This window comes from Monodon monoceros, unplaced genomic scaffold (genome assembly GCF_005190385.1).
Source record: "Monodon monoceros isolate NGI ecotype Baffin Bay Population unplaced genomic scaffold, NGI_Narwhal_1 Super_Scaffold_18, whole genome shotgun sequence".
NCBI lineage: Eukaryota > Metazoa > Chordata > Mammalia > Artiodactyla > Monodontidae > Monodon > Monodon monoceros.
This window is the reverse complement of record NW_021703774.1, coordinates 137661154-137686093: the sequence shown is the minus strand read 5'-3', so window position 1 is coordinate 137686093 and position 24940 is coordinate 137661154. Positions and strand designations below refer to the sequence as shown.

Sequence of the window (24940 nt, the reverse complement as noted above, 5' to 3'; positions counted from 1 at the left end):
CGCCATCCCTGCCAGTGAAGGGACTTCCTAGTGTGTGGAAACTTTTCCTCCTTCACAGCTCCCTCCCAGAGGTTTAGGTCCCATCCCTATTCTTTTGTCTCTATTTATTCTGTTTTCGTTTGCCCTATCCAGGTACGTGGGGATTTTGTTGCCTTTTGGGAAGTCTGAGGTTTTTTTCCCAGTGTTCAGTAGGTGTTCTGTAGGAGTTGTTCCACATGTAGATGTATTTTTGATGTATTTGTGGGGAGGAAGGTGATCTCCACATCTTACTCCTTCATCTTGAAGGTCTCCTCCTCCGTGTTTTACTCTCATGTTTTGCAAACAGACATTCAGAACATGAATTTGAATGAATTGTTATCTATCAGATTATTTTTTTGGAGTTAATCTCTGGTTATTTCCCTCTCTTACTCAAAAACCTTTATTGGCTTTGTGTTGCCTTTAGAATAAACTGTGTACTCTGATATTCAGTGCTCTACATAATCTGATTCTATATTTCCAGTCTCATTTCCCACTAGTAGTCTCCCCATACTTACAGTGAAGCCAAACTAAACATTTCTTGGTTTGTTGTATACTTTGATGATTTCCTCCTTCTTTACCTGTGATCCTCATGCCCCCCCCACACCATGCTATTTCCCGAAACCCCAACTATCTATATCCTATCAGTTCTCTTAAGTCGTATCAATGACCACTTTCTCCATGAGTTCTCCCCTGATGATCTTCCCAGATAGAAGCAATTTCTTCTTCTGAATGCATTTAATTATCTTTAAAAGCTATTTGGTATGTAGAAAAGTGTATAAGCATATATATTAGTAATTGTTCAAGTTATAAAGCCTAATAACTAAATAACCACCCACAAACAAAATACCCAATTTGGGAGATAAAAATGACTAATCCACTGAAACTCTCCTTTTTCTTTCCTGATTACATCTTCCTTCCAGACTTCCCATCCTCAACCCCTAGGGTAACCATGGTCTTTAATCTTGTGTTATACTTTTCTTGCTTTTTTTTTTTTTTTTTACGGTACACGGGCCTCTCACTGCTGTGGCCTCTCCCGTTGCGGAGCACAGGCTCCGGACGCGCAGGCTCAGCGGCCATGGCTCACGGGCCCAGCCGCTCCGCGGCATGTGGGATCTTCCCGGACCGGGGCACAAACCCACGTCCCCTGCATCAGCAGGCGGACTCTCAACCACTGCGCCACCAGGGAAGCCCCCTTTTCTTGCTTTTTAAAAATAATTTTATCACAAATGTTTGCATCTCTAAGGATTATAATATATTACTTCGTATGTTTGTGAACTTTATACATATGTGATCACACTGTACACATTTTATGTGCTTTGTTTTTTTCACTCTACCATATGTTTCTGTCATTCATTCATGCCTCTAGTTCATTCATTTTCAGGCTACTGTTTTATATGAACTACATAAATTTACCACAGTTTATTAATTCTCTTTATGATGAACAGTTTGCTCTTCTTACTAGTTTACTGTTTTTCAGATATGTTCTTTAAATTTTTTTGTACATGTATACTTATGAGTATAAGTTTATAAAGTATGGATTTCTTCAACTTTATTAGATGGTGTTAAATTATTTCCCAGAGAGGTTTTCCAGTTTTTATCTATCTGTCCCCATCTTCAGTGTATAAGAGTTGCCAACATTTGATATTATGAGAGTTTTAATTTTTGCCAGTCTGGTGGATATAAAACAGTGTCTCATTTTGAATTGCATTTCACTAACTATTATGTTCATATATTTATAAGCCATGTACATTTTGTATTCTGTGACAAATATGTCCCTGTTTATGTCTTTTACTCATGTTTCTATTATGTTAGCATTTTCTTTGGGATTCCTTTAATTTTTTCAACATAAACACTCAACTATGACCTTTTTCTGACAGAGTTAAGTTATTCAGTATGTATTAGCTTTCTATTACTATATTTCTAAGCCACAAACTTAGTGGCTTGAAACAACACAAATTATTATCTCATAGTTTCCATAGGTAAGGAGTCCAGGCACAGCTTAGCTGAATCTTCGGCTCAGGGTGCCTCAAGGTGTCAGCCATGCTGGCCTTCTCATTTGGAGCCCAAGGTCCTCAGGTTGTTGGCAGAATTCACCTTCTTACAAATCCCTGCTTTCTTTTAGCTGTTGGTTGGGGAGTACTCTCGGCTCCTAGAGGCTGTCTGCAGTTCCTTGCCTCATGGCTCCATAGATAGTTTACAACATGGATGTTTCCTTTCTTTCAGGTTATCAGGAGTGTGTCTCTGCTTTGGTTCTCTGACCTCTAGACCTAGATTTAAAGACCTTATGTCAGGCCCAGTCTGATAATCTCCCTGTTGATGAACTCAGAGTTTGTTAATTAGTAACCTAATCATGGGAATGACACCCATCATATTCATAGGTGTTTTCCCCACGCAAGGGGAGGGAATTAAACAAGGCATGTACACCAGGAAGCAGACAGAATTCTGCCTCAGAGCGTTTCTGTCCTCCCAAACGTGACACAGACCTAAGCATACTTCACTCGTTTAATATCTTTACCATTCTTACTATTGTTGTGGTTGGTTTTACCTTTTGTAAAAGAAAAAATAATTGTTTTTACTTAATTCAATTATATTCAGTTTTTAATATCAGTATAAAAATCAGTATCAATATTCAATTCAATCAAAATTATTGTTTGCCACTATATTTTCTCTATATCTGCTATTTTAGTACCCCATATTTCCATTAGGACTTGCTTTTCTTATTGAAATACATCTTTTCATTTGTTCTCTTGGTGAGGGCCTATGGTTGTTAAACTCCATTAGTCCTTGTATGTTTGAAATATTTTGCCATCACTCTTGAATAATTAGTTGGCTACAAAATTCTAGGTTAACAGATTTTTTTCCCTTCCTTTCTTCCTTTCTCTCATTCCTTCATTTCTTCCTTTAACCTCCCCTTAGCAAGTACTTTGAAGGTATTACTTCCTTGTCTTCTGGCATCTCCTGCAGTCTAGTTTTTTTTTTTTCTTTTTAACAGGTAGTTATTTGTCTTTTCTCTTTGGCTTTTAGGATTTTCTCTTTATCCTTGATTATCTGTAAGTCCACTATTAAAGTTCTCTGTGAGTTATTGTTAGTCAGGTTTTTGGTGTAATTTGTATCTAATAATATGTGCCTTTTCAGACATATATTACTGTATATAAATATACATATTCAGTTCAGGGAGTCTAGACAAACAGATACAGTCAGGTAACAACCACCAATATCAAGATATATAATGTTTTCATCATCTCTAAACCTTGCCTCATGTCCCTTTGTATTTAATCCCCTCCCCTTACCCTCTGTCCCTGGCAACTATTGATTTGATTTCTGTCCCTCTAGTTTTGCATTTTCCAGAAGGTTATATAAATGGAATCTCACTGTTATGTTTGGCTTATTTCACTTAACGCAGTGCTTTTGAGATTCATCCATATGGTTGAATGGATGTCTGTACCACAATTTGTTTATCCATTCACCTGCAATGTATGAAAAGTTCCAATTGTTCTGGATCCTTGCCACCACTTGATACTCCTTTAAAAAAAAAAAAAAAGCCTTTCTAATGAGTGTTTAGTGGTATCTCTTTGTGGTTTTAATATGCATTTCCTTAATAACTAATGATATTGAGCATCTTTTCATATGCTTATTTGCCATCTGTAGCTCTTTTTTTGCCCATTTAAAAATTGGGTTGTTTTCTTAATGAGTTATTGGTACTTCATAAATTTTGGATACAAGTCTTTTATCAGATAGTGCGTTTTGCAGATATTATGTTCCAGTCTATGACTTATGTTTTTCATTTTCTTAACTATCTTTCAAAGAGTAGAAGCTTTAATATTTGATAGAAGTCCAATTTATCAGTTTTTCTTTTATAGTTTATCTTCAGTTTCCTAAAAAATCTGCCTTAACCCAAGGTCACAAAAATTTTCACCTGTATTTTTCTGGAAGTTGTATAGTTATAGCTTTTATATATAGATCTATGATTAATTTGGAGTTAATTTTTGTACAGGGAATGAGGTAAGGCTTGAAGTTTTGTTCTCGAAGTTTTGTTTTGGGAATTTTTTTGTGCATTTTGTTTTTGATTTTTTCCTGCTTATAGACAGATATTCAGTTGTTCCAGGGCCATTTGTTAAAGACTATACTTTTGCCATTGAATTACCTTGGTCCTGTTTTTGAATGTTATTTTACCTTATATGCATGGGTTTCTTTCTGGACTCTATTCCATGGGTCTATTATGTATACACATATGTGGATTTATTTTTATTTTTACTACTGAATACTAAAAGTGTACTTTTGATCTGAAAACATTTCTTTCTTTACTTTGGAAAATTCTTAATTATTATCTCTTTCAATGTTACTACTCTTTTATTCCCAATGTTGTCTATTTTTGGAAACCTTTTTTTGATGTTGGGGCCTCTGAAATCAGTCTTCAATATCTCTTAACTGTTCTTTTGTATAATTTTTCTCTTTGCTTTTTTGTGCTGGATCCTGGGTACATTGTTCAGTGAATTCTTCCAGTTTAATATTTCTCTCTTCAAGAAGATTATTAATTTAAGAGAAATGTTAATGTGAATTGATTAATATTTAATAACAATTATAATAATTTTATGATTATTAAGGATATAATAAGGCTTACACTGTTACTGATTTTCAACTTTTAGATTTAACTTCAGAACAAAGCAAGAAGACAATTATAAGCACAGAACATAAATATTAACCTTGTAGGTTAGATCATTTCTACATTTGAAAACAGCTTTTTGTTCCTTTTAAATTATTCAGAATTTTACATTTGCAGACTTGTTTATCTTCTCTCAACTATTTCTTGGGTGTCCTAAATCTAATCCTTATGAATTGAGAGCACATTTGTGTAGCCTAGTAACATGGTGATGAATATGATGGCACAATTAAAGCTGCCTTAAACCTTCCATTGTCTTCCCACTGCAATTGGAATAAACTCCATTTTATAAAGGTCCTATATGATCTAGTCCTTAAAGGTCTCTTTGACCTTATCTCTTAATAGTCCTCAGTTTGCTTTAGCTACATTGATCATCTTTGTGACTTTTGAACCTGTCATACTCATTTCCGATTCATGATTTTTGAATTTACTCCTGCCCGACCTGGAGTGCTGTTCTTTTCAGAGCTTTACTGGCTGATTTCTTCTCTTCATTCAGGTTTGTTCTCAAATGTTTCTTTCTCTGAGGATTTTCCCTGACTCTCATGGCTAAAGAAGTATTCTCTCCCCTGCCCCCGTCAATTATTCACATTACCTTCCTTGTTGTATTTTCTTCAAAACATTTATCACTAACTTTACTAACTGAAATAGTTTGTGTATCTTCCTTCATTAGGATATAAGCTCTATGAGGGCAAGAGTTTTATCTGTCTGGGTCAACTCTGTATACCAACCTTTAGAACAAATGGTCTGGCACGTTGGAGAGGCTTAATTTAAAAACTGTGAGTTGGGGAGTAAATCAGTTGGGGTGATGTCACTAGCAAGCTTTTTTTGTCATTTGGCGGAAAAGTACCTGGAGGAAAGGAGTCCTGAGAGAACACTTCTATTAATAAAAATGCTGTGCTTATTATTCCTGACTTCCTGTTCCCACTGGGACTTGGAGACAAGGGAAAATACTATTTAGATCAGCTTAAGAGTGTTTCTGAGACCCAGTGTGTCTCTGGTCCCTGAGAAAGAAATACCATGGGTCACTCAAGCAGGTCACTTGGGAAGTTTCTATAATTTCAGATCTTTGAAAGATCTTTTTCTTTTTATTATCTCTTTTTGTCACCTACTCTCATTCTGTAGTCTTCCTTATTTTTTCCTTTAAATTGTAGCCACCTGGGTTAACCCAGATGCACTTTTGCTTAGTTTAAATTTCTTTCTTATCCTATATAGATTTATCAAAAGGCAATGTAAACTTTAAGGCACTATATTACTGATTTGTATGGTATTAATTGCATTCAACTTCTTTGAATTTTATTTTTATTAATGTGTAATATACTAATAAAATTATAGGCCTCAAACACAATGAAGTTTGACCTTTCATTTTGAAAAACTATTTATTTGTCTGTTTACCTACCTATTTATTTATTTTGGCTGCACTGGGTCTTGGTTGTGGCACACGGGATCTTTTAGTTGCTGGCATGTGGACTTCTTAGCTGCGGCATGTGGACTCTTAGTTGCGACACACGGACTTCTTAATTGCGGCATGCGAACTCTTAGTTGCGGCATGCATGTGGGATCTAGTTCCCTGTCCAGGGATGGAACCCGGGCCCCCTGAATTGGGAGCACGGAGTCTTACCCACTGGACCACCAGGGAAGTCCCTGATCTTTCATTTTTTTAATGTGAAAGTTTATCTCAGCCTAAGAATTAACTTAGACAAAAATGTATTTAGAATACTTTTAAGCTAATTTTTGTACTTAAAGTGTACTTTTGATCTGAAAACACATTTCTTTCTTTAATTTGGAAAGTTCTTAGTTATTCTCTCTTTGAGTATTACTTCTCTTTCACTCCCAACATTGCTTTCTTTTGGAATTCTTTTTAATGTTGGAGCCCCAGTTTAAGTCTTCAAATGAAAGCTTTTTTTGGTCAAATTCTCATACCCAGTATTTTATTTTAGTTGATATCTATACCCATGGAATGTTACTTATTTTTAGATGAGGTGATAAATGGCAATCTAAATTATTCATTATAATTGATAGAGATCTATCAATTTTTTTTTCAATTTTTAAGAAAGTAAATGCTTAAATAATAAAAGATATATTTTATAATGTAAAGGGACATAATGAAGAATCTGAGTGTGATTGGGTAGGGAGGAGGGTTTTTAGGTGGTAGAAGCAGAAAAGTTATTAGTATCTGTGGAACAATAACCAGTAATAGATTCCAGTCTCTTATAGGGAGATCCCAAAGGAGTAATGAATGAATGCTTTGAGTACCAAGCTTAACACAGTTTTCACCTCTGAGCTGTATTCACTAGGGCATTCTTGTGAAAGATAAACATTATGCTGTCATTAGAGCTTTAGAGGACTCCTGTGGTGTAGTCTCCATTGTGGAGGGAAAAAAATCTTCTCTTTTGTTTCCCATTCTCTCCCCACACCCCAACTCAAGTGAAAAGATGAAAATTTATAAAAACCTTACTCTAAAATCTTTGATAAAGCAAAGGAAGTTGTATAATGTTTGGTTGATCATTCATTATATGTATATTTGCATTATAAAAGTAATAGTTAACATTTTTTGAGAACAAACTGTGCAAGGTGCTGCTTGTCATTTTACATATATTCTTTTATTCACACCAGGTCTGAAATTTAGTATAATCTTCCCTTGTTGTCATAGATGTTGAGGCTCAAGTCAAGTAACTTGCCCCCAATCTCATAATAGTAAATGATGGGACTAGTGTTCAAACCCATGTCTCTGAGACTCCAAAATCTGATTTTTTTCAAAATAACGTACTACTTCCTTGATATGGGGATTATTTTGGTGTTTTTTGGTTTTTTTCGTTTTGCGGTACGCGGGCTTCTCACTGTTGTGGCCTCTCCCGTTGCGGAGCACAGGCTCCAGACGCACAGGCTCAGCGACCATGGCTCACGGGGCCAGCCGCTCTGCGGCACATGGTATCTTCCCGGACCAGGGCATGAACCCATGTCCCCTGCATTGGCAGGCAGACTCTCAACCACTGTGCCACCAGGGAAGCCCTATTTTGTTTTTATAGATCTGGCCCAGCAGCTTAAATGTAAAGCCAGATTTGGGGGTTTTTCCCCTGTAGGTTCTCATTTATTTTTTAATTTAATTTAATTAATTAATTTATTTTTTGGCTGTGCCAAGTGGCATGCAGGAGCCTAGTTCCCCAACCAGGGATCAAACCCGGGCCCCCTGCATTGGGAGCGTGGAGTCTTAACCACTGGACCGCCAGGGAGGTCCCCCAGATTCTGTTAATCCTGGGGCAAGGGGTACTACCCCTAAATGTATTGGCTGATGATGATGTGCAGGTGAACATGGCTTTCAGTCATAAAGTTTCTGGTTTTGTGGGGAAGTCTTCCCTTCACTTGTGTTCCCTACTGTCAGCATAGCTTCCACTTCACTCAAGGATTCTATGTTCCATCATTGAACTGTTCTGCAAATAGACTCTATTTTTCAAGGAAAGTAAGCATTTAACTTCTCTGATGGCGATTTCTGTATTTGCTGTTATTTCTTTCAGAGGCATCAAAGGAAGCTTGCACATGTCTAGTGAACAAATCTGCTGTTACATTATTGAACAGCTCTTGCCATGAAGTTCTTTTGTAGTTCTAAACTGAGGAAAATGTCTCCTTAATGAAGGGTGATTTGTTGCTGTTTCATTCAGAAAATATTTGAATTAGAAAGTGCTTAGTTAAGAGCATTTGCAACTAAAAAACAAAAAACCTGCCTAATATGAATTTAAATAAACCCTAAGTTACGTTTCATATTTGTCTCAACCAAAAATAGAATAAATCCTGTTTGTTTTACTACTTTCTCCATAAATTTTCTTCCCTTAATATCTCATATATATAGTTGTACTTAATGTCTTAATTCATTATGTTCATGAATTGAATTTATTTACTCAATGGGATTGTAAGCTCTGTGAGAACAGGTACCTAATCTTAACATATTTTTTTGTGACATTTGAGGCAATAATTTTTATACTGAGACCTCTAAAGTAATTCATACAGTAAGTTTAGTCTAAAGGAAGGCATCGATATTTTTGGCTTTTAGCCAGACAAACTAGAGTGTGATAATGCAAGGTATTTTATGCTCACCAGAAGCCCTGATGAAATTGGAAAACAAGTTTTCATTTAATAAATGCCATTTATTTAAAAACAACTTTATAAATATGTGTCTTTCATAGTGAAAGGTTGGGAATTATTGTTTGGTAGTGTCTGGCCCAGTGCTGATAATAATGATTATTAAAAATATGATTGATTTATTGATGGTAATTAATGAACTTTTTTGTTTTAGGTAATGTTGTAGGCAACTTGGGACATTCCTTCTTCAGTCAAAGTTTCCTTGGCAGTAAAGAACATGGCGGATTCTTATATGTGACATCTACTTACCAGTCACTGCAAGACCTAGTACTCCCAACCCCACCTTACTTGTTTGGGATTCTCATCCAGAAATGGGAAACTCCTTGGGCTAAAGTGTTTCCCATCCGACTAATGTTGAGACTTGGAGCCGAATATCGACGTAAGTATAAAATACCCTCTTCTAAGCATTATGACCAAGACATAGTGACTAAACAGACTTGAGATATTCAGAGAGCCCCATGGTGATACAATTAAACGGAAGTATTCTTTTGAAATAGCTAAGCTAAATTTGGCCAGTGTCTCTACTTATTTTGGCTATAATGGGAAGAACTCAAAATAACATTATTGCCTTGTAAACTTACTGGTTTTATAGGTTAATTGATAGATACATGATCATCTTCAGAAAAAATGAATATCAACTTAACAAGTAACTATTTTTTATAGTATCTGTATATGGTAAGTATTTTTTTGTCACTTGGTTAGAAAATAGTTATGACAAATTATATTTTATATAATGTAACAGATACTGGAAGCTAGTGGTATGGAGATCACTCTCAGCTGGTAAAGTAAGCAACAAAAGAGCCTCCTTGCCCATGCCATAGCAGTGCAACTAAGCTGTGATTGTTTTTAAAGATATTAAGGCCTAATTGCAAGCTTTACTTTATTTTATTTTATTTATTTATTTATTTATTTTTGGCTGTGTTGTGTCTTTAGTTGCGGCACGCGGGATCTTTCTTTGCAGCACACGGGCTTCTCTCTAGTTGTGGCGAGCAGGCTCCAGAGTGTGCGGGCTCAGTAGTTGTGGCACATGGGCTCCAGAGCGTGTGGGCTCTGTAGTTGAGGCACGCGGGCTCAGTACTTGCAGCACGCGGGCTTAGTTGCCCCGCAGCATGTGGGATCTTAGTTCTCTGACCAGGGATCGAACCTGCATCCCCTGCATTGGAAGGCAGATTTTTAACCACTGGACCACCAGGGCAGTCCCATGCAAGCTTTATTTTAAACTTTATATCTTTTCCTAATCAATGTTGCCCTGGTCTAGGAATCAGACCACTTGAATAACGTTATTAACTCTGCCACTTACTAGCTCTGTAACTTTGGGTGAAGTCATTCAAGTTGTCTGATTGTCAGTTTCCTTTGCAACTGGAGATAATAATACTTGCCTTTATATTGCATGGTATTATTAAGAGGATCAAATGAGATCATTAAAAATTATTTTATAAAACATAAAACAATGTATTATATGTTTTCAGCAGGTCACCTTCAGTCTTTCACTTATTTATTCATTCATTCAACAAGAATTTAATAAAGGCCTACCATGTGTAATAAATCCGGAATTCAGAAATGGCTGAGATGTGGTTATAGGCTCTTGGGAACCTTTGTAAGGAAGATGTAGAAATCATGATTATAGTAGTATATTATGTCAAAACACATGTTCAAAGTTAACAGAGTTCTTTGGGAGTTCAAAGATGGGCTCTAACTTCACCAAGAATGAAGGACCAAGGTACCTCTGGACTGAACTGTGAAAGAAGCATATGAATCAGCTAAATGAAGTAGGGAAAGGAAAGGATTGTGTGCAGAGGAAAAACATTTGCATTTTCCTGTGTTGTACAGGCAGTTGAAACTGTAAAGTTCGAGGAGTGAGCCAGCTAATAGGATCACCTGGTATTTGGCTTGTCTAAGGAGGGTCCTGAATCAGAAATGTGTAAGAGTGAACTCTTTTAGACTTCCTGAGCACAGAGAAATCAGGAGATACTTGTTTCCTGGAATATATTAATCCAGTTTGGAAAAGAGTGCTTCTTAAGACATGTAGTTCATTTTTGAAACAGCTGCATCAAAAGACTGGTGTGGTTTGTAGAAGGCTCCGAATTTGTCTGTGATGCTGTTATGGTAAATGCTTTCTGAGCCCTAAATTTTATGCTCTAATGAGTCATTACAATATATTTTGAGAACTCTATGAAACATGATGTCTCTTTTACCAAAATTTTAAGCTGCCAAACTTAGTCTGATCATGTCTCATTTCCATAGTTTATCCTTGCCCACTGTTCAGCGTCAGATTTCGGAAGCCATTGTTTGGAGAGACGGGGCATACCATCATGAATCTTCTTGCAGTAAGTTGGGAATTTTTATTTTCTTTTTCCTTACTGGGGTTTGCATGAGAAGGAAGAGAAGGATTTTATTATTTTGTTAATACCCTGCTGCTTCACGTAGGTGAAGGTTTACTGTAGGAAAAGAACAGAACATGTATATTCTTTGGAAAGTATATGGAGGTTTGGAATGAAATAGTACAGGATTCTGGCTCTTGGTTATACACTAACTAAGTGACCTTGCAGGATTATTGTGAGGAGTAGTTATACTTAAAGCACCCAGCATTATGTCTTGTTTTAATTTTAAGCTTGGCATCCTGATGGTGTCCCCTGTTTCTGTGTAGCTTACTGTTTTGCCAAAGATTGGTCAGAGATTGTGTTCAGATACCTCTAGCCAGTAAGGCATCTATACTTTCTTGATGGATCTGCATGGACTGGGATTCAAACGTCATTCTTTTCTTTTCTGCTGGAGTCGCTCATGTCTCCTCTGCACATGCATGGGCTCTAACCCTGTTGACCAAGAATGTTGGTTGGCTTGGGCCCATTAAGTCACTGCTGCACATGTGCACAGACTAAGGTCAGTCCTGGGTATTTGGAGAGTTCATGAAGTTCCGTATGTCTGTCTCATTCCCAGAACTTCTTGTTAAATCTCTCGCTAGTCTGCCTGCTCATTACTTGCTCCAAATAGGCTAGCATCCTCAGGCTAACAGGGCCACTGGTCCTTTTCACTAGCCACTGAGATTACCACTTTAACTGAGACACTCCAAATCAAGCAAGATCCTTCAAGCAGCAAAGCTTATTGTTTTCACAAACTACCTTGCCCAGGCTGAACTATGAACAGGGCTAAAGGCAGCCCCAGGCAAGAAAATCACAGATTCAACTCTATTCTTCTTACTTGAAGTTCAGTAGTTTTTATGAATGAACACATCTCAGTGTATTGTATGTCTTTGGTCTAATTCCAGGGCACTGAAATGGTTTTTTTTGTTTGTTTTGTTTTTTTAATAAATCTACCCAACTGTTTAGTTGCTTTTGGGGGACTTGGTTATTTCCTCACTCTGTCATGCGATTGTAGTTATAGTTCCAGTTATCTTTTAAAGAGATGTAAACTAAGAAAGCTTCTTGTAGGTTTACCCATGTAGTTGCCATTTCCAGTGCTTTTCATTCCTTTGTATAAATCTGTATTTCCATCTGGTGTCATTGTCCTTCTACCTGAAAGATTTCCTGTAATGTTTCTTATAGTGTGGATTGGCTGGTGGTGAATTCTTTTAGCATCTGTATTTCTAACAACGTCCTTTGTATTTGAAAGATGCTCTCGCTGGATGTAGAATTCTAGGCTGACAGTTTAATTCTTTGAGAATTTTAAAGATTTGCTCTATTGCCTTCCAGTTTGCATTTTTTCAGATGAGAAATATGTTTTCCCTCCTTTGTTCCTGCCTACATAATGTTTTATCCTTTTCTCTTTGCTTTGAAATTTTTCTTTTTATCACTGTTTTTGAGCCATTTGATTATGTGCCTTGGTATAGTTTTTTTCCATGTTGTTTCTTGTGCTGGGGTTTTCTGAGCTTCTTAGATCTGTGTGTTTATAGTTTTCATCAAATAATTTTTCTGTCCACCCCTCCTCTCCTTCAGGGACTCCATTGTTAATAGACTTATTAGCCTGCTTGAAATTGTTTCACAGCTCACTAATGCTCTCTTTTTTTTTTTTTTTTTTTTTAAATTTATGGCTGTGCTGGGTCTTCGTTTCTATGCGAGGGCTTTCTCTAGTTGCGGCAAGTGGGGGCCACTCTTCATCACGGTGCGCGGGCCTCTCACTATCGCGGCCTCTCTTGTTGCGGAGTACAGGCTCCAGACACGCAGGCTCAGTAATTGTGGCTCACGGGCCTAGTTGCTCTGCGGCATGTGAGATCTTCCCAGACCAGGGCTCGAACCTGTGTCCCCTGCATTGGCAGGCAGATTCTCAACCACTGCGCCACCAGGGAAGCCCACTAATGCTCTCTTTATTTCTTTTTCAGTGTATTTTTTTCCTCTGTGTGTTTCATTTTGGACAGGTTTTTTTTATTGCTGTGTCCTGAAGTTCACTAATCTTTTATTTTTATTTATTTTTTTCTGAGTTAGAACTTTTTAATTTTTTTAACATCTTTATTGGAGTATAATTGCTTTACAATGGTGTGTTAGTTTCTGTGTTATAACAAAGTGAATCAGCTATACATATATATATCCCCATATCTCCTCCCTTTTGTATCTCCCTCCCACCCTCCGCATCCCACCCCTCTAGGTGGTCACAAAGCACTGAGCTGATCTCCCTGTGCTATGTGGCTGCTTCCCACTAGCTATCTGTTTTACATTTGGTAGTGTATATATGTCCATGCCACTCTCACTTCGTCCCAGTTTACCCTTCCCCCTCCCTGTGTCCTCAAGTCCATTCTCTATGTCTGCATCTTTATTCCTGTCCTGCCCCTAGGTTCTTCAGAACCTTTTTTTTTTTTAGATTCCGTATATATGTGTTAGCATACAGTATTTGTTTTTCTCTTTCTGACTTACTTCACTCTGTATGACAGACTCTAGGTCCATCCGCCTCACTACAAATAACTCAATTTCGTTTCTTTTTATGGCTGAGTAATTTTCCATTGTATATATGTGCCACATCTTCTTTATCCATCCTTCTGTCAATGGACACTTAGGTTGCTTCCATGTCCTGGCTATTGTAAATGGAGCTGCAGTGAACATTGTGGTACATGACTGTTTTTGAATTATGGTTTTCTCAGGGTATATGCCCAGTAGTGGGATTGCTGGGTCATATGGTAGTTCTATTTTAATTTTTTAAGGAACCTCCATACTGTTCTCCATAGTGGCTGTATCAATTTACATTCCCACCAACAGTGCAAGAGGGTTCCCTTTTCTCCACACCCTCTCCAACGTTTATTGTTTGTAGATTTTTTGATGATGGCCATTCTGACTGGTGTGAGGTGATACTTCATTGTAGTAATCTTTTATTTTGCAGTACTTAAACTGCCGTTGATTCCATCCTTTTTCTTTTTTCCTGTAATTTCAGCCATTGTAATTTTCATTTCTAGAAGTTTGACTTGGGTCTTTTTCTATATCTTCTGTGCCTGTACTTAACTTTTTAAACATCTGGAATATAATTATAATAAGTATTATGATGTACTTGTTTGGAAATTCTAACATGTGTTTCATTTCTGACTCAGTTGCCATTGATTGATTTCCCACCCACCCCCAGCATTTTGAGTTGTATTTTTCTGCTTCTTTGCATCCTTGATATTTTTTAATTTTTTTATTGGATGACAAATATTGTGATTTTACCTTGCTGGATGCCAGGTATTTTTATGTTCCTATAAAAATTCTTGAGTTTGGTTACAAATAACACAGTTAATTTATCTAAAAAATAGGTTGATCCTTTTGAGTCTTGCTTTTAAGATTTGTAAGGTGGAACCAAAGTCTTGTTTATTATAGGGCTGATTATTCCCCACTACTAAGGCAAAACCCTTCTGAGTACAGCTGACCCTTGAACAATGCTGGTTTGAACCGTGAGGGTCCACTTATACGTGGATTTTTTTTCAACAGTAAATACTACCGTACTACCTGAGCCATTCTTGGTTAAATCCTCCAATGCAGAACCACGGATATGGAGGGCCGACTATAATTTGTACATGGGTTTTTGACTGCACAGAGGGGGTCAGTGCCCCTAACCCCCACATTGTTCAGAGCTCAGCTATATTTGTAATGACTTTTGGTGTTGTCTGGAATTAAGCCAAACTTCACAGATTAAGCACAGTCCTTCACAAGACTGCCATTACTCCAGATGTTAGCTGCAAGTTCAGGGGTCCCCAGACCTCCCACCTTCTGACTAACTAGATACAAGTGTGGGAGATCCCACTAACCCGTCAGGGTTGATAATTCACTAGAATGATTCATAGAACTCAGCAAAGTACTATGCGGTTAACCCTTAAACAAAAGGGCTTGAACTGCTCAGATCCACTTACATGTGGATTTTTTTCAATAAATATGTACTACACAGTCCATGGTTAGTTGAATCCGCAGATACAGAACTGCACTTCAGAGAGCTGAATGTAATGTTATACATGGATTTCTGACTGTGCAGGGGTTGACGCCCCAAGCCCCATGTTATTCAGGGGTCAACTGTACTTATGATACAGTTTTATTATAACAAAGGAGATCTAAATCAGGAGCAGCCAATAGAAGAGACACATAGTGCAAAGTCTGGGAGGGTCCCAAACAAGAAGCTTCTTTGTCTTCAGGAACATGTCACTTTCCACATACATTGATGTGTAACAATACATATGGAATGAGCTCCTAAGCATCTGTGTCCTGAGTTTTTATTGGAGTTTCCCTACAAGGCCTGATTGATTGAATCACCGGCTGTGTGACTGAACTCAGTCTCCAGCCCCACTTTGGCAGAAGTCAGGCTGATATCACATGCCTCAGAGCCCCAGCCTCTCATCACATGGTTGATGTTTCTGAAATGGCCAGCCGCCACCCCAAGTTATCCTTTTAGCATCAGTGTCATCAAACTGACATAGACTCTCAGAGTCTGCCAGGAATAACAAAGGCACTCATATCACTCAGGAAATTCCATGGGTTTAGAGGTTACCTCTCAGGAACCAGGGGCAGAGGTCAGCCAAATTCTTTATTATACAGTAATACTTTACCCAGTGCCCATGAATTATGAGCTTTTTCTATCTGGGTTTTGGCAATAGGCACTATTCCCAGGCCTGTGTAACAGATAATGCTCCCAATAATCATTTCAGGGATTTCTTTCGCTAGCCTCAAGAAGTTTCCTCACACACATTTGCTAATCAGGACACTGCTATTCTGATGGGACCCTCTGTGAACCTTTGGAGTTCTCTCTCTGCAGTTTTCTCCTCTCTGTCCTGTGAACTCTAACTACCTTGATTTTCTTCTCGATTTTCAGTTTTGTCTCCTCAACTCAGGAAGTCTGCCAGCCTCTGCCTGGGTTCCTGCTTCCTGCATCTGAGCTTGGAAACTCTCCTAAAGCATAACCTGGGCAGTCATAGAGCTCATCTTGTTTGTTTCTTGTCTCTCAAGGACCACTGTCCTTTGTTGTCTGAAATTTGGTGTCTTGGAAATCATTGTTCCATGTGTTTTGTGTGAATTTTGGTCGTTTAAGGCAGAAGGCTAAATCCAGTCCTCTTTTCTCCATCTTGGCCAGAAGTGAAATTTTTTAAATTATATTTTAATCTATAAGATCTCTCTCTCTATTCTTCTATTCCAACCCCCATCCCTTTGTCCCTCTTTGGTAACTTTAGTTTTTAGTCACATTTTTGACAAGTTAGTTTTTCTTTCAGATTGTAGTCTATTTTGGAATGAAAAGGAGATATTTATCCTGTAATCAAGCAACAGCAACCTACGGTTTTTATGGCCTATCTCAATTCATTTTTACAAATATTTATTGGATTATCTACTGAAGCATCTCACTCTACATCATCACTTTCTCCCTAGTTTACCAGGATTTACAACCTATTGATTTCAACACCTTTTCACTGTTTCTCACTCCTCCGGCTTTTCTGTTTATCTACATTAAGATTCCATGGTTTCATCATTAAAATCACTTTTTTACATAGTTCTAGTTCTTTTTTCACTTTTACCCTGTGTTGTGGTAGCCTGGCAAAATGTAAACCCTGATTAAATCTACCTCTTTGTTTAAAATTATTTTTTAAAATTTATGTATGGTAAAATCCACCTTTTTTGGCATACATTCCAAGAGTTTTAACAACGTATACAGTTATGTTACTACCACTGTCACAATCAAGATACAGAACAGTTCCATCACCAGAAAATTTGCTGGTGCACCTGTAATGTCTGGCAACCATTGATCCTTTGTCCCTATAGTTTTAGTTTTTTCAGACTGTCCTATAATGGAAATTATACAGCATGTAGCCTTCTTAATCTGGCTTCTTTTACTTATCATAATGCATTTGAGATTAATCTGTGTTGTTACATGTATTGTTGGGAAGGAAATAAAATCTTTTTCTTCTACTCATCTCAGGTTCTTCAGCTGGGGCCCTCTAAATTAGACTGGCCAAAGACTGATTAACAAGAGGCATATTTAGGGGTACTATATTCTGGTGCCCTTCAGTATCAATAGGTCATTCATTTTTATTGCTGAGTAGTGTTGTATGTATGAACTACAGTTTATTCATTCACCTGTTGATGCATATCTGGGTTTCTAGTTTCTGGCGACTGGGAATAAAGCTGCTATAAATATCCATGTGTTAAGTTTTGTGTGAATATTTAGTTTTCATTTCTGAGCCATACTGTATGTTTAACATTATAAGGAACTGAAATTGTTTTCTAAAATGCCTGCAGTATTTTGCATTCATCAAGTATAAGGATCCTTTTTTTTTGGCCAGTACTCATTATTTCTCCTTTTTGGTTTTTAATTTTTGCCATTCTAATAGGAGTCTAGTGGTTTTAATTTTTGTGATTTTAATTTGTATATTTCCTGTGATGAATGATTTAGAGCATCTTTCATTTGCTTATTTTGTCTTCTTTATATCTTTAGTGAATGTTCAGATTTTTTCAACTGTTCATATTTTTAAAATATGGTTGTTGTTTTCTTATTGTTGAGTTTTGAGAGTATTTCATCTATTCTGAATGTAAGTCCTTTGGTAGATTTGTATCATTTAAAAATATTTTCTCCCAGTCTGTAATTTATCTTTTCATTCTCTTAACAGTGTCTTTCACAGAACAAAAGTTTTTAATTTTGTTGAAGTCCAGTTTATTAATTTTTTTATGGAGTGTTCTTTTTATATCATATCTAAGAACTTATTGACTGAAACTTATATCACAAACATTTTCCTCCATGTTTTCTTCTAAAAAGTTTGTAGTTTGGGATTCCCTGGTGGCGCAGTGGTTGAGAGTCCGCCTGCCGATGCAGGGGACATGGGTTCATGCCCCGGTCCGGGAAGATCCCACATGCCGCGGAGCGGCTGGGCCCGTAAGCCATGGCCGCTGACCCTGCACGTCCGTTGCCTGTGCTCCGCAACGGGAGAGGCCCGCGTACCACAAAAAAAAAAAAAAAAAAGTTTGTAGTTTTATGTTTTATATTTAGGTCAGTGATCCATTTTTAGTTAATCTTTATGATTGTTAGGCATTGTTTGAAGTTGTTTTTTTCCCACTTGTATGTCCAGTCATTTCAGTATCATTTGTCATTTACTTGCCTTTGCACCTTTATCAAAAGTCAATTGATTATACCTGGTTGGATCTAATTCTTCCTTCATTCTTAACTTACGTCCAAGCTTAAATATGAGTGAAGACAAAAAGAGTAGCATACTCACCGGTCTCATTTTAGATTCATGACCAATACCGTTAAGGAAGCTCTTGGACCTACCTGGCAATCCTTCCTGGTCCATAATACATTCCTACTTCCCTAGATGACTATTTGCGTGTGATCTCTTCTCAAATTTCCAGTGCCTCCTCTCCTTTCCTCAGTTTCAGCTGATGGCTTAGCCCAATTTCCCTGAGTGAATAGAAGCAATCAGAAGATAATTTTCACACAGTTCCATCCAGCAACTTACTAATATCTACACGTTTTCTTTTCTTAGCCTCCAGGACACCATTCTTTCTTGGTTCTTCTCCTGCAGTCTTCTGACTTCCCCTTCCTATCATATTCTCCATCTCAGTAAATGGCAGTTCCTGTCTTCAGCTTGCCCAGGCCATGAAATTCAGAGTCATCTCTTTTTTTTTTTCACATTCCACATCCAACCTAAGGGCAAATATTGTCCTTTTTCCCTTCAAAATATATTTAGAGTTTGATAACTTGTCACCATCTTTTGAACTGTTAACATCTTGGTTCAAGTTATCACTGTCTTTTGCCTGGATTATTTTCATTATGCTTATCTGATATCCTTTCTTCTATTCTTGTTCCCTTTCCATCTATTCTTTACAGAGAAAGTCAGAGAGATCCGTCAAAATAGGTCAAAAGCCTTCTCAAAGTTAAGGCAAAGGTCCTTGTGGTGACCTACCAGACCCTATGAAATCTAGCTGCGTGCTATCACTTTGACCTCAACTCCTACCATTCTTGCTCATTTTGCTTCAGCCACACTAGATGTGGAGTATATATGCGTGCATGTTTTACTCTACAGGTATTCATTTAGTCCCTAGGATGTTCCAGGCATTTGGGATATAACAAGAACAAAACAAGTGAGCATCCTTACCCTATTGGAGCTTACCTTAGAGGGAGGAGATAGTTAAATAAATACAGAAAATGTTAGGTGGTGACAAAGCAGGGATAAACATTCAAATATTTGTTTAATATTGTATATAAAGGGTATATGAAACTTTTTAGTCTGCTTCTTTGTAAGAGCTTACAGACTAATCAGAGAGTAGAATATACACAATGGGGCTTTCATTATACATTTTCTTATTATTTAAATGAATGAGATCTTTTAATTTTGACATTCTTTTTATTTATGCTAATTTTATTACTATAAATTAAATCCTGCCATTGATGAATTTTTTCTTCCACTTCAATCTGGTTTTGCCCAGGACTTTAGAAATTACCAGTATACATTGCCAGTAGTTCAAGGTTTGGTGGTTGATATGGAAGTTCGGAAAACCAGCATCAAAATTCCCAGCAACAGATACAATGAGGTAAGATTTCCCATGAATTTTTCATAATTGAATATCATAAATGAAGATGAGAAATACATGATTACATGTAAATTTTTAGTTAATCGACAGTGAAATCAGTTCATAATATTATATGACTTAGATCAGTGATAGGGAATTCCATAACAGAAAGACAAAATGTTAAATTCGTGATTTATGTAGTCTTTGCTTGTGTCATGTGTTGTGTTTTGACCTTTTGATCCTGATAGTCAGTGACAGATTTGCTTTTTGAGGTATAAAATTAACTTTATAATATTTATTAGTGGTGGGATCTTTTATTTTTCCCTCTTTCTATAAGTATATATTACTTTTAACTATACTTAATGTTTAATCATAGCTCACCTATAAGTCCCAGAATTATTTTTAAATAAGTTTTTGAAAGCAAATGTTTGCCTTTTGAATTAAGCTGTATTTTGTAACTAAAATGAAATTGTGCATACTACACATAACAGAATTATGTAATAACTGTTCTTGCCTATTTGCCATGTGAAGTAGTACTTGAATTTAAAAATTTCTTAAAATGGGTTCTAAAGTGTTGGATAGTAATCATTGTGATTTAAAATAGAAAATTTAAAAATTAGTTTGATATAATGTTAAAATTTGTTGTTTTATTAGACAGGGTGATAACTCCACAGTTACTTCTTCTACCATATCTTGGTATAAAATAACTTGTTCCCTCCTTCTCTTTCTTCCTTTTCTTCCTTTCTTTTTTCCTTTCTCATTCAGCCATTTATTCACTTACTCATTTGTACATTCAATAAACATTTTATACTTGATATACACTTAAAATCACAGAAATGTCTTACTGGACTTTTAAGCTCAGGGCTCAGTATTATTATGTAGGAATGACCTATTTGAAGAAAACATTTACCCTGTGGCTTTCTGTCTGATGGCTTTTTTCAGGACACTAGAAAATAGTAGTTAGAATGTGTGCTTAATTTTTCCTGGGATACAATTAGCTATTAGATAGTCCTACCTTGGAACCATGCTAAACTAGAGTCAAATCTTTAAAGAGAACTATTTTTATGTAATTTATGCCCTAAATAGTTTTTAAAGGAGGCTATGCTTTGAAAACTTGTTTTATTTCCCATATTTGAAATGTTATTATCTATTTCACAAATGTCTATTAAATATATTCCGTGATATGATACAAAGATGAATCAGACATTTTGCCTGCCTTCTGGGAGCTTATTGCCAGAAGTGAGATGATCAGATGTCAGCTCCAAGTGGATAACGTACATTGCTATCCTTGATGTTTACAAGATGGTACTTTGTGTTTGGTAATAAGATCTGTTTATACAAGTATATTTGTAAAAGCTTTGAGGCCCCCATAATTATTTCAGTACTTGACTGAGGACATTCATGACAACAACTGCCATTCATATTATCTGCCTTTATCTGAATTCTGCCTCCTAGGTTTATGGTTGTGCAGGTTCAGAAATCTTTATTCAAAAACAGTAACTGTATTTCTTGTCATTTATTACATTTAATTTTCAATAAAGTTTACCAATTATATATCACTTATTCTTCTTACTTGATTTAGCAGACTGACTTCCCTTCTAATTCAATTTTTGTTTTAACTCAGTGTAATTTTATTTCTCATGATGTTGGACATTTGAATTGTCTTGTGTCTAATAGTTGAAAAAGTAATTTCGTATATATTATTTCATTTAATCACCACAGTATTCCACTTTTCCTCTCATTCATTTTTCTTTATTTGTACCTTTAGTTTTTCTTATCACTCCCTGAACTATGTTTTCTTTTGTTTATAGCCTTTGCACAAGCTCTTTTCTAATTGTTGCACTTCCTTTCATTTAATAACACACATTCTATGTGTAATACTCACTATATTTGTAATTCCTTATTCAGTGTCTGTTTTCTCTACTAGACTTTTAGTTCCATGAGGGACTGTGTCTGTCTTGTTTACCACTGTATCATTAACAGTCTGTGTAGTATAGAGTAATTGCACAAGAAATATATATTGAATGAAACAGAAATAAAATATAAACAACATAAAATGTAAAAACAAAATATAGATATATAAATAATATAAAAATAACTAAAAGATAAAGTAATGTGGAAATAAGTGCTGAAACTTATTGGAAGTTTATTAAAGATTCAAAGAAGGGAGAGCTCTGATAAATGAAGCAGTCAGGAATTTGCTTTATGTCTAAATGAGCCTGAATCCCTAACAGCCAGAGCAGCACATTCCATGTAGATGTTTATAAACATTCATGTAAATGTAAATGAAGGAAAGATTTGAAATGGACAGTGAAGGATGTATAGGCACTATAAAGTGAAGGGTGGAAAATAAGTGAAAAGAGGGATAGATACCAGCCTAAACAAAAGGCAGGAAAGCACCAGGAATGGGCATGTCTGGTAGGGAGGATGGGAGATATCAACCTGCCTAGTGAAGAAGAGGCTAAAGGCGACTGGGAAATGAAGTTGTACAAAGAGACTTCTGGATATTCAGAGGCTTTCAGAAACCACACAAAGGAGTCTAGACTCTAATATGATAATTTGTAGAGATTTTACAGGTTCTAAAGCAGAAAAGTGAATTAACCAAAGTAGAATTTTAGAAAACTGAGTTTTGGCAGCTATATGTAAAATGTGGAGAGAGGAGGCCTCTAAGTGTCAATTGAAAAAAAAAAAGAAAAGCACAGCGTAAAAGTTGAGAATTATGTTTTATACAGTGGCCTTATTGAGGACTATAGCCCAGGATACAGCCTCTCAGATAGCCCTGAGGAGCTGTTCCAAAGAGGTAAGGGAGGAGCCAGGATATATAGGAGTTTTTGCTGGGAAAAAACAAAACAAAACATGTAGTTGAACATCAGAAGAGTACTGCTAATCATAAAAAAAAACCAGACATCTCAAGTTAATGATTTTAGTGCTTTTCTATTTATGGGAAAATGCAAGAGTCAGGGCTCACTGAAATTATTCCTTAGACAGGCATCTTAACTCTCTAGGGCCAGTATCCTGTTTTTCTCCATCCTGATTTACTAAGGGTGCACTGTTGGTGGCAGGTGCAGTGGCTGATGACTTGATGATAGGCAACATTTGTTGTTTACCAGAATGGCAGGCAACATTCTTTGTTTACTGAAATGGCAGGCAACATTTTTTTCCATATAAGGAAAGACTTTAAGCTTAGAAAGCTAGAAGATAATATTTCTGAAGTAGTAATTTTAATAAATGAAGTAGTCATTGTATATAAATTTTCTAATCTCCTTCATCAAGGCCATGCAAGATCTCTGTTGGTCTAGGTAACGCTACTCATGTTCTTATGATGAGATTATTTTGATCATTGTGTTAACTAACATCTATTTAGGGTATATTATATATCAGGTACTATTCTAAGCATCTGTGTATCTTCACACTATTTCTGTGAAATGAGTAGGGTAATTACCTTTTTACAGATGAGGAAATTAAGGCACAGAGCGAGCAAGTGTTGGAGCTAGAATCAAACCCAGACACTCTAATTCCAAACCCAGACACTCTAATTCTACTCTTAAACACTATACTAAACCGATTTTCATAGACATCAGTTTAATGATTACATCTGATTGTAGGGCTGATTATAGGGTCTTTACAGAGGTAAAGCCCTAATCTAGTATGACTTACAAGAAGGGGAAATTTGGACATAGATATGCATAAAGAGAAGGTGATATGAAGAGACATAGGGAGAAGATGGAAGTCAGGTCAAGTCCTTGACTCTGCAAGTCAAGGAGAGAGGTCTGGAACAAATCTTTCCTTTTACAGCCCTCAAATGGAACCAGCTCTGCTGACATCTTAATTTTAGACCTCTAGCCTCCAGAATTGTGAGACAATAAATTTCTATTGTTTAAGCCACCAGTTTGCAGTACTTTCTTATAACAGCACTAGCACACTAACATAGCAGTCCACTGTAAATAGCTAAACATCAAGACAAAATATGTGGGGGGAAAATACAAAGGACAATGGGGCAGAGAAGGTGAGCCCTGTGATTACCCTACTTTACTGTCTGGAGTTTCCAGGCCATAGAGCAGTTAGCGGGGGAGCCTAAACTGAGCCTAGAGGTCTCCCTGCATTGAAGACAGTGTAGGGAGGGCATGATGGCTAGAATTTACAAGACAGATTATGGAAATAAAAGAACTCTGGAGATCTGCAGGAGGTTCCGATTGTGTCTTCAGCTGATTACTAATCGGTGCATGTATGTGAGAAAAACACTGGAAAGGAGCAGGGAGAACAGTTCTCAAAGGTCCAGGAATAATTTGTATTCTTACGAGCTAGAGTAAGAAAGGGACAAATAATTCCTAAGGATCGAAGTTATCCATAAATTTAGGCTGCTCTGATCCTACCTAACAAGCTTAAAATAAAGCTTCAACAAGATCAAGGCACATACCTGTTAAGGAGAGACACAGAGAATATAAAAAAGACCCAAATCAAGCTTCAAGAAGCAAAAATGACAATGAGATGAAAAATACATTGGATGAGATTAATGGCAGATCAGACACTGCTGAAAAAATTTAATAAACTTTAAACAGCAATAGAACTATGCAAAACGAAACACAAAGAGAAAAGGCTGAAAAATTAAATGAACAGCACGTGACTGAGATGTGGGAAGTGCTGGGTGGCCGAACTCTGTAATTGAAGTCTCCAAAGGAGAGAAGTGGGTTGACAGAAAAGATATTTGAAGAATCAGTGATCAAAAATTTTATAAATTTAGGGGCTTCCCTGGTGGCGCAGTGGTTGAGAGTCCACCTGCCAATGCAGGGGACACGGGTTCGTGCCCCAGTCCAGGAAGATCCCACATGCGGCGGAGCGGCTAGGCCCGTGAGCTATGGCCGCTGAGCCTGCGCGTCCAGAGCCTGCGCTCCACAATGGGTGGGGCCGTGGCAGTGAGAGGCCTGTGTACTGCAAAAAAAAAAAAAAAAAAAAAAATTTATAAATTTAATGAGAAGTATAATCACATAGATTCAAAAGGCTCAATGAACTCCAGCTGCAGGAAACAGGATGAAAACTACATTAAGGAACATTATAATCATCATAATCAAATTGCTTAACCCCAGAGGTAAAGAGAAGAATCTTAAAAGCAGCGAGAGAAAAAAATCCACATTATATACTGAGGAATGAGTATAAGAATGACAGCAGACTTCTCATCAAACAGTTCAATCCGCAA

General features: G+C 36.8%; 1 protein-coding gene across 3 annotated transcripts in view; it reads left to right on the top strand.

The window, feature by feature from the left end:
• Positions 1-24940, top strand: part of ZFYVE9 (zinc finger FYVE-type containing 9) — a 185176-nt gene that overhangs the window by 130806 nt on the left and 29430 nt on the right. For all 3 annotated transcript variants that reach the window (XM_029227521.1, XM_029227518.1, XM_029227520.1), the window contains 3 exons: positions 8967-9191; positions 11057-11139; positions 19663-19767. In XM_029227521.1, coding sequence (XP_029083354.1) covers positions 8967-9191; positions 11057-11139; positions 19663-19767 — 413 coding nt within the window. The remainder of the gene's footprint in view (positions 1-8966; positions 9192-11056; positions 11140-19662; positions 19768-24940) is intronic.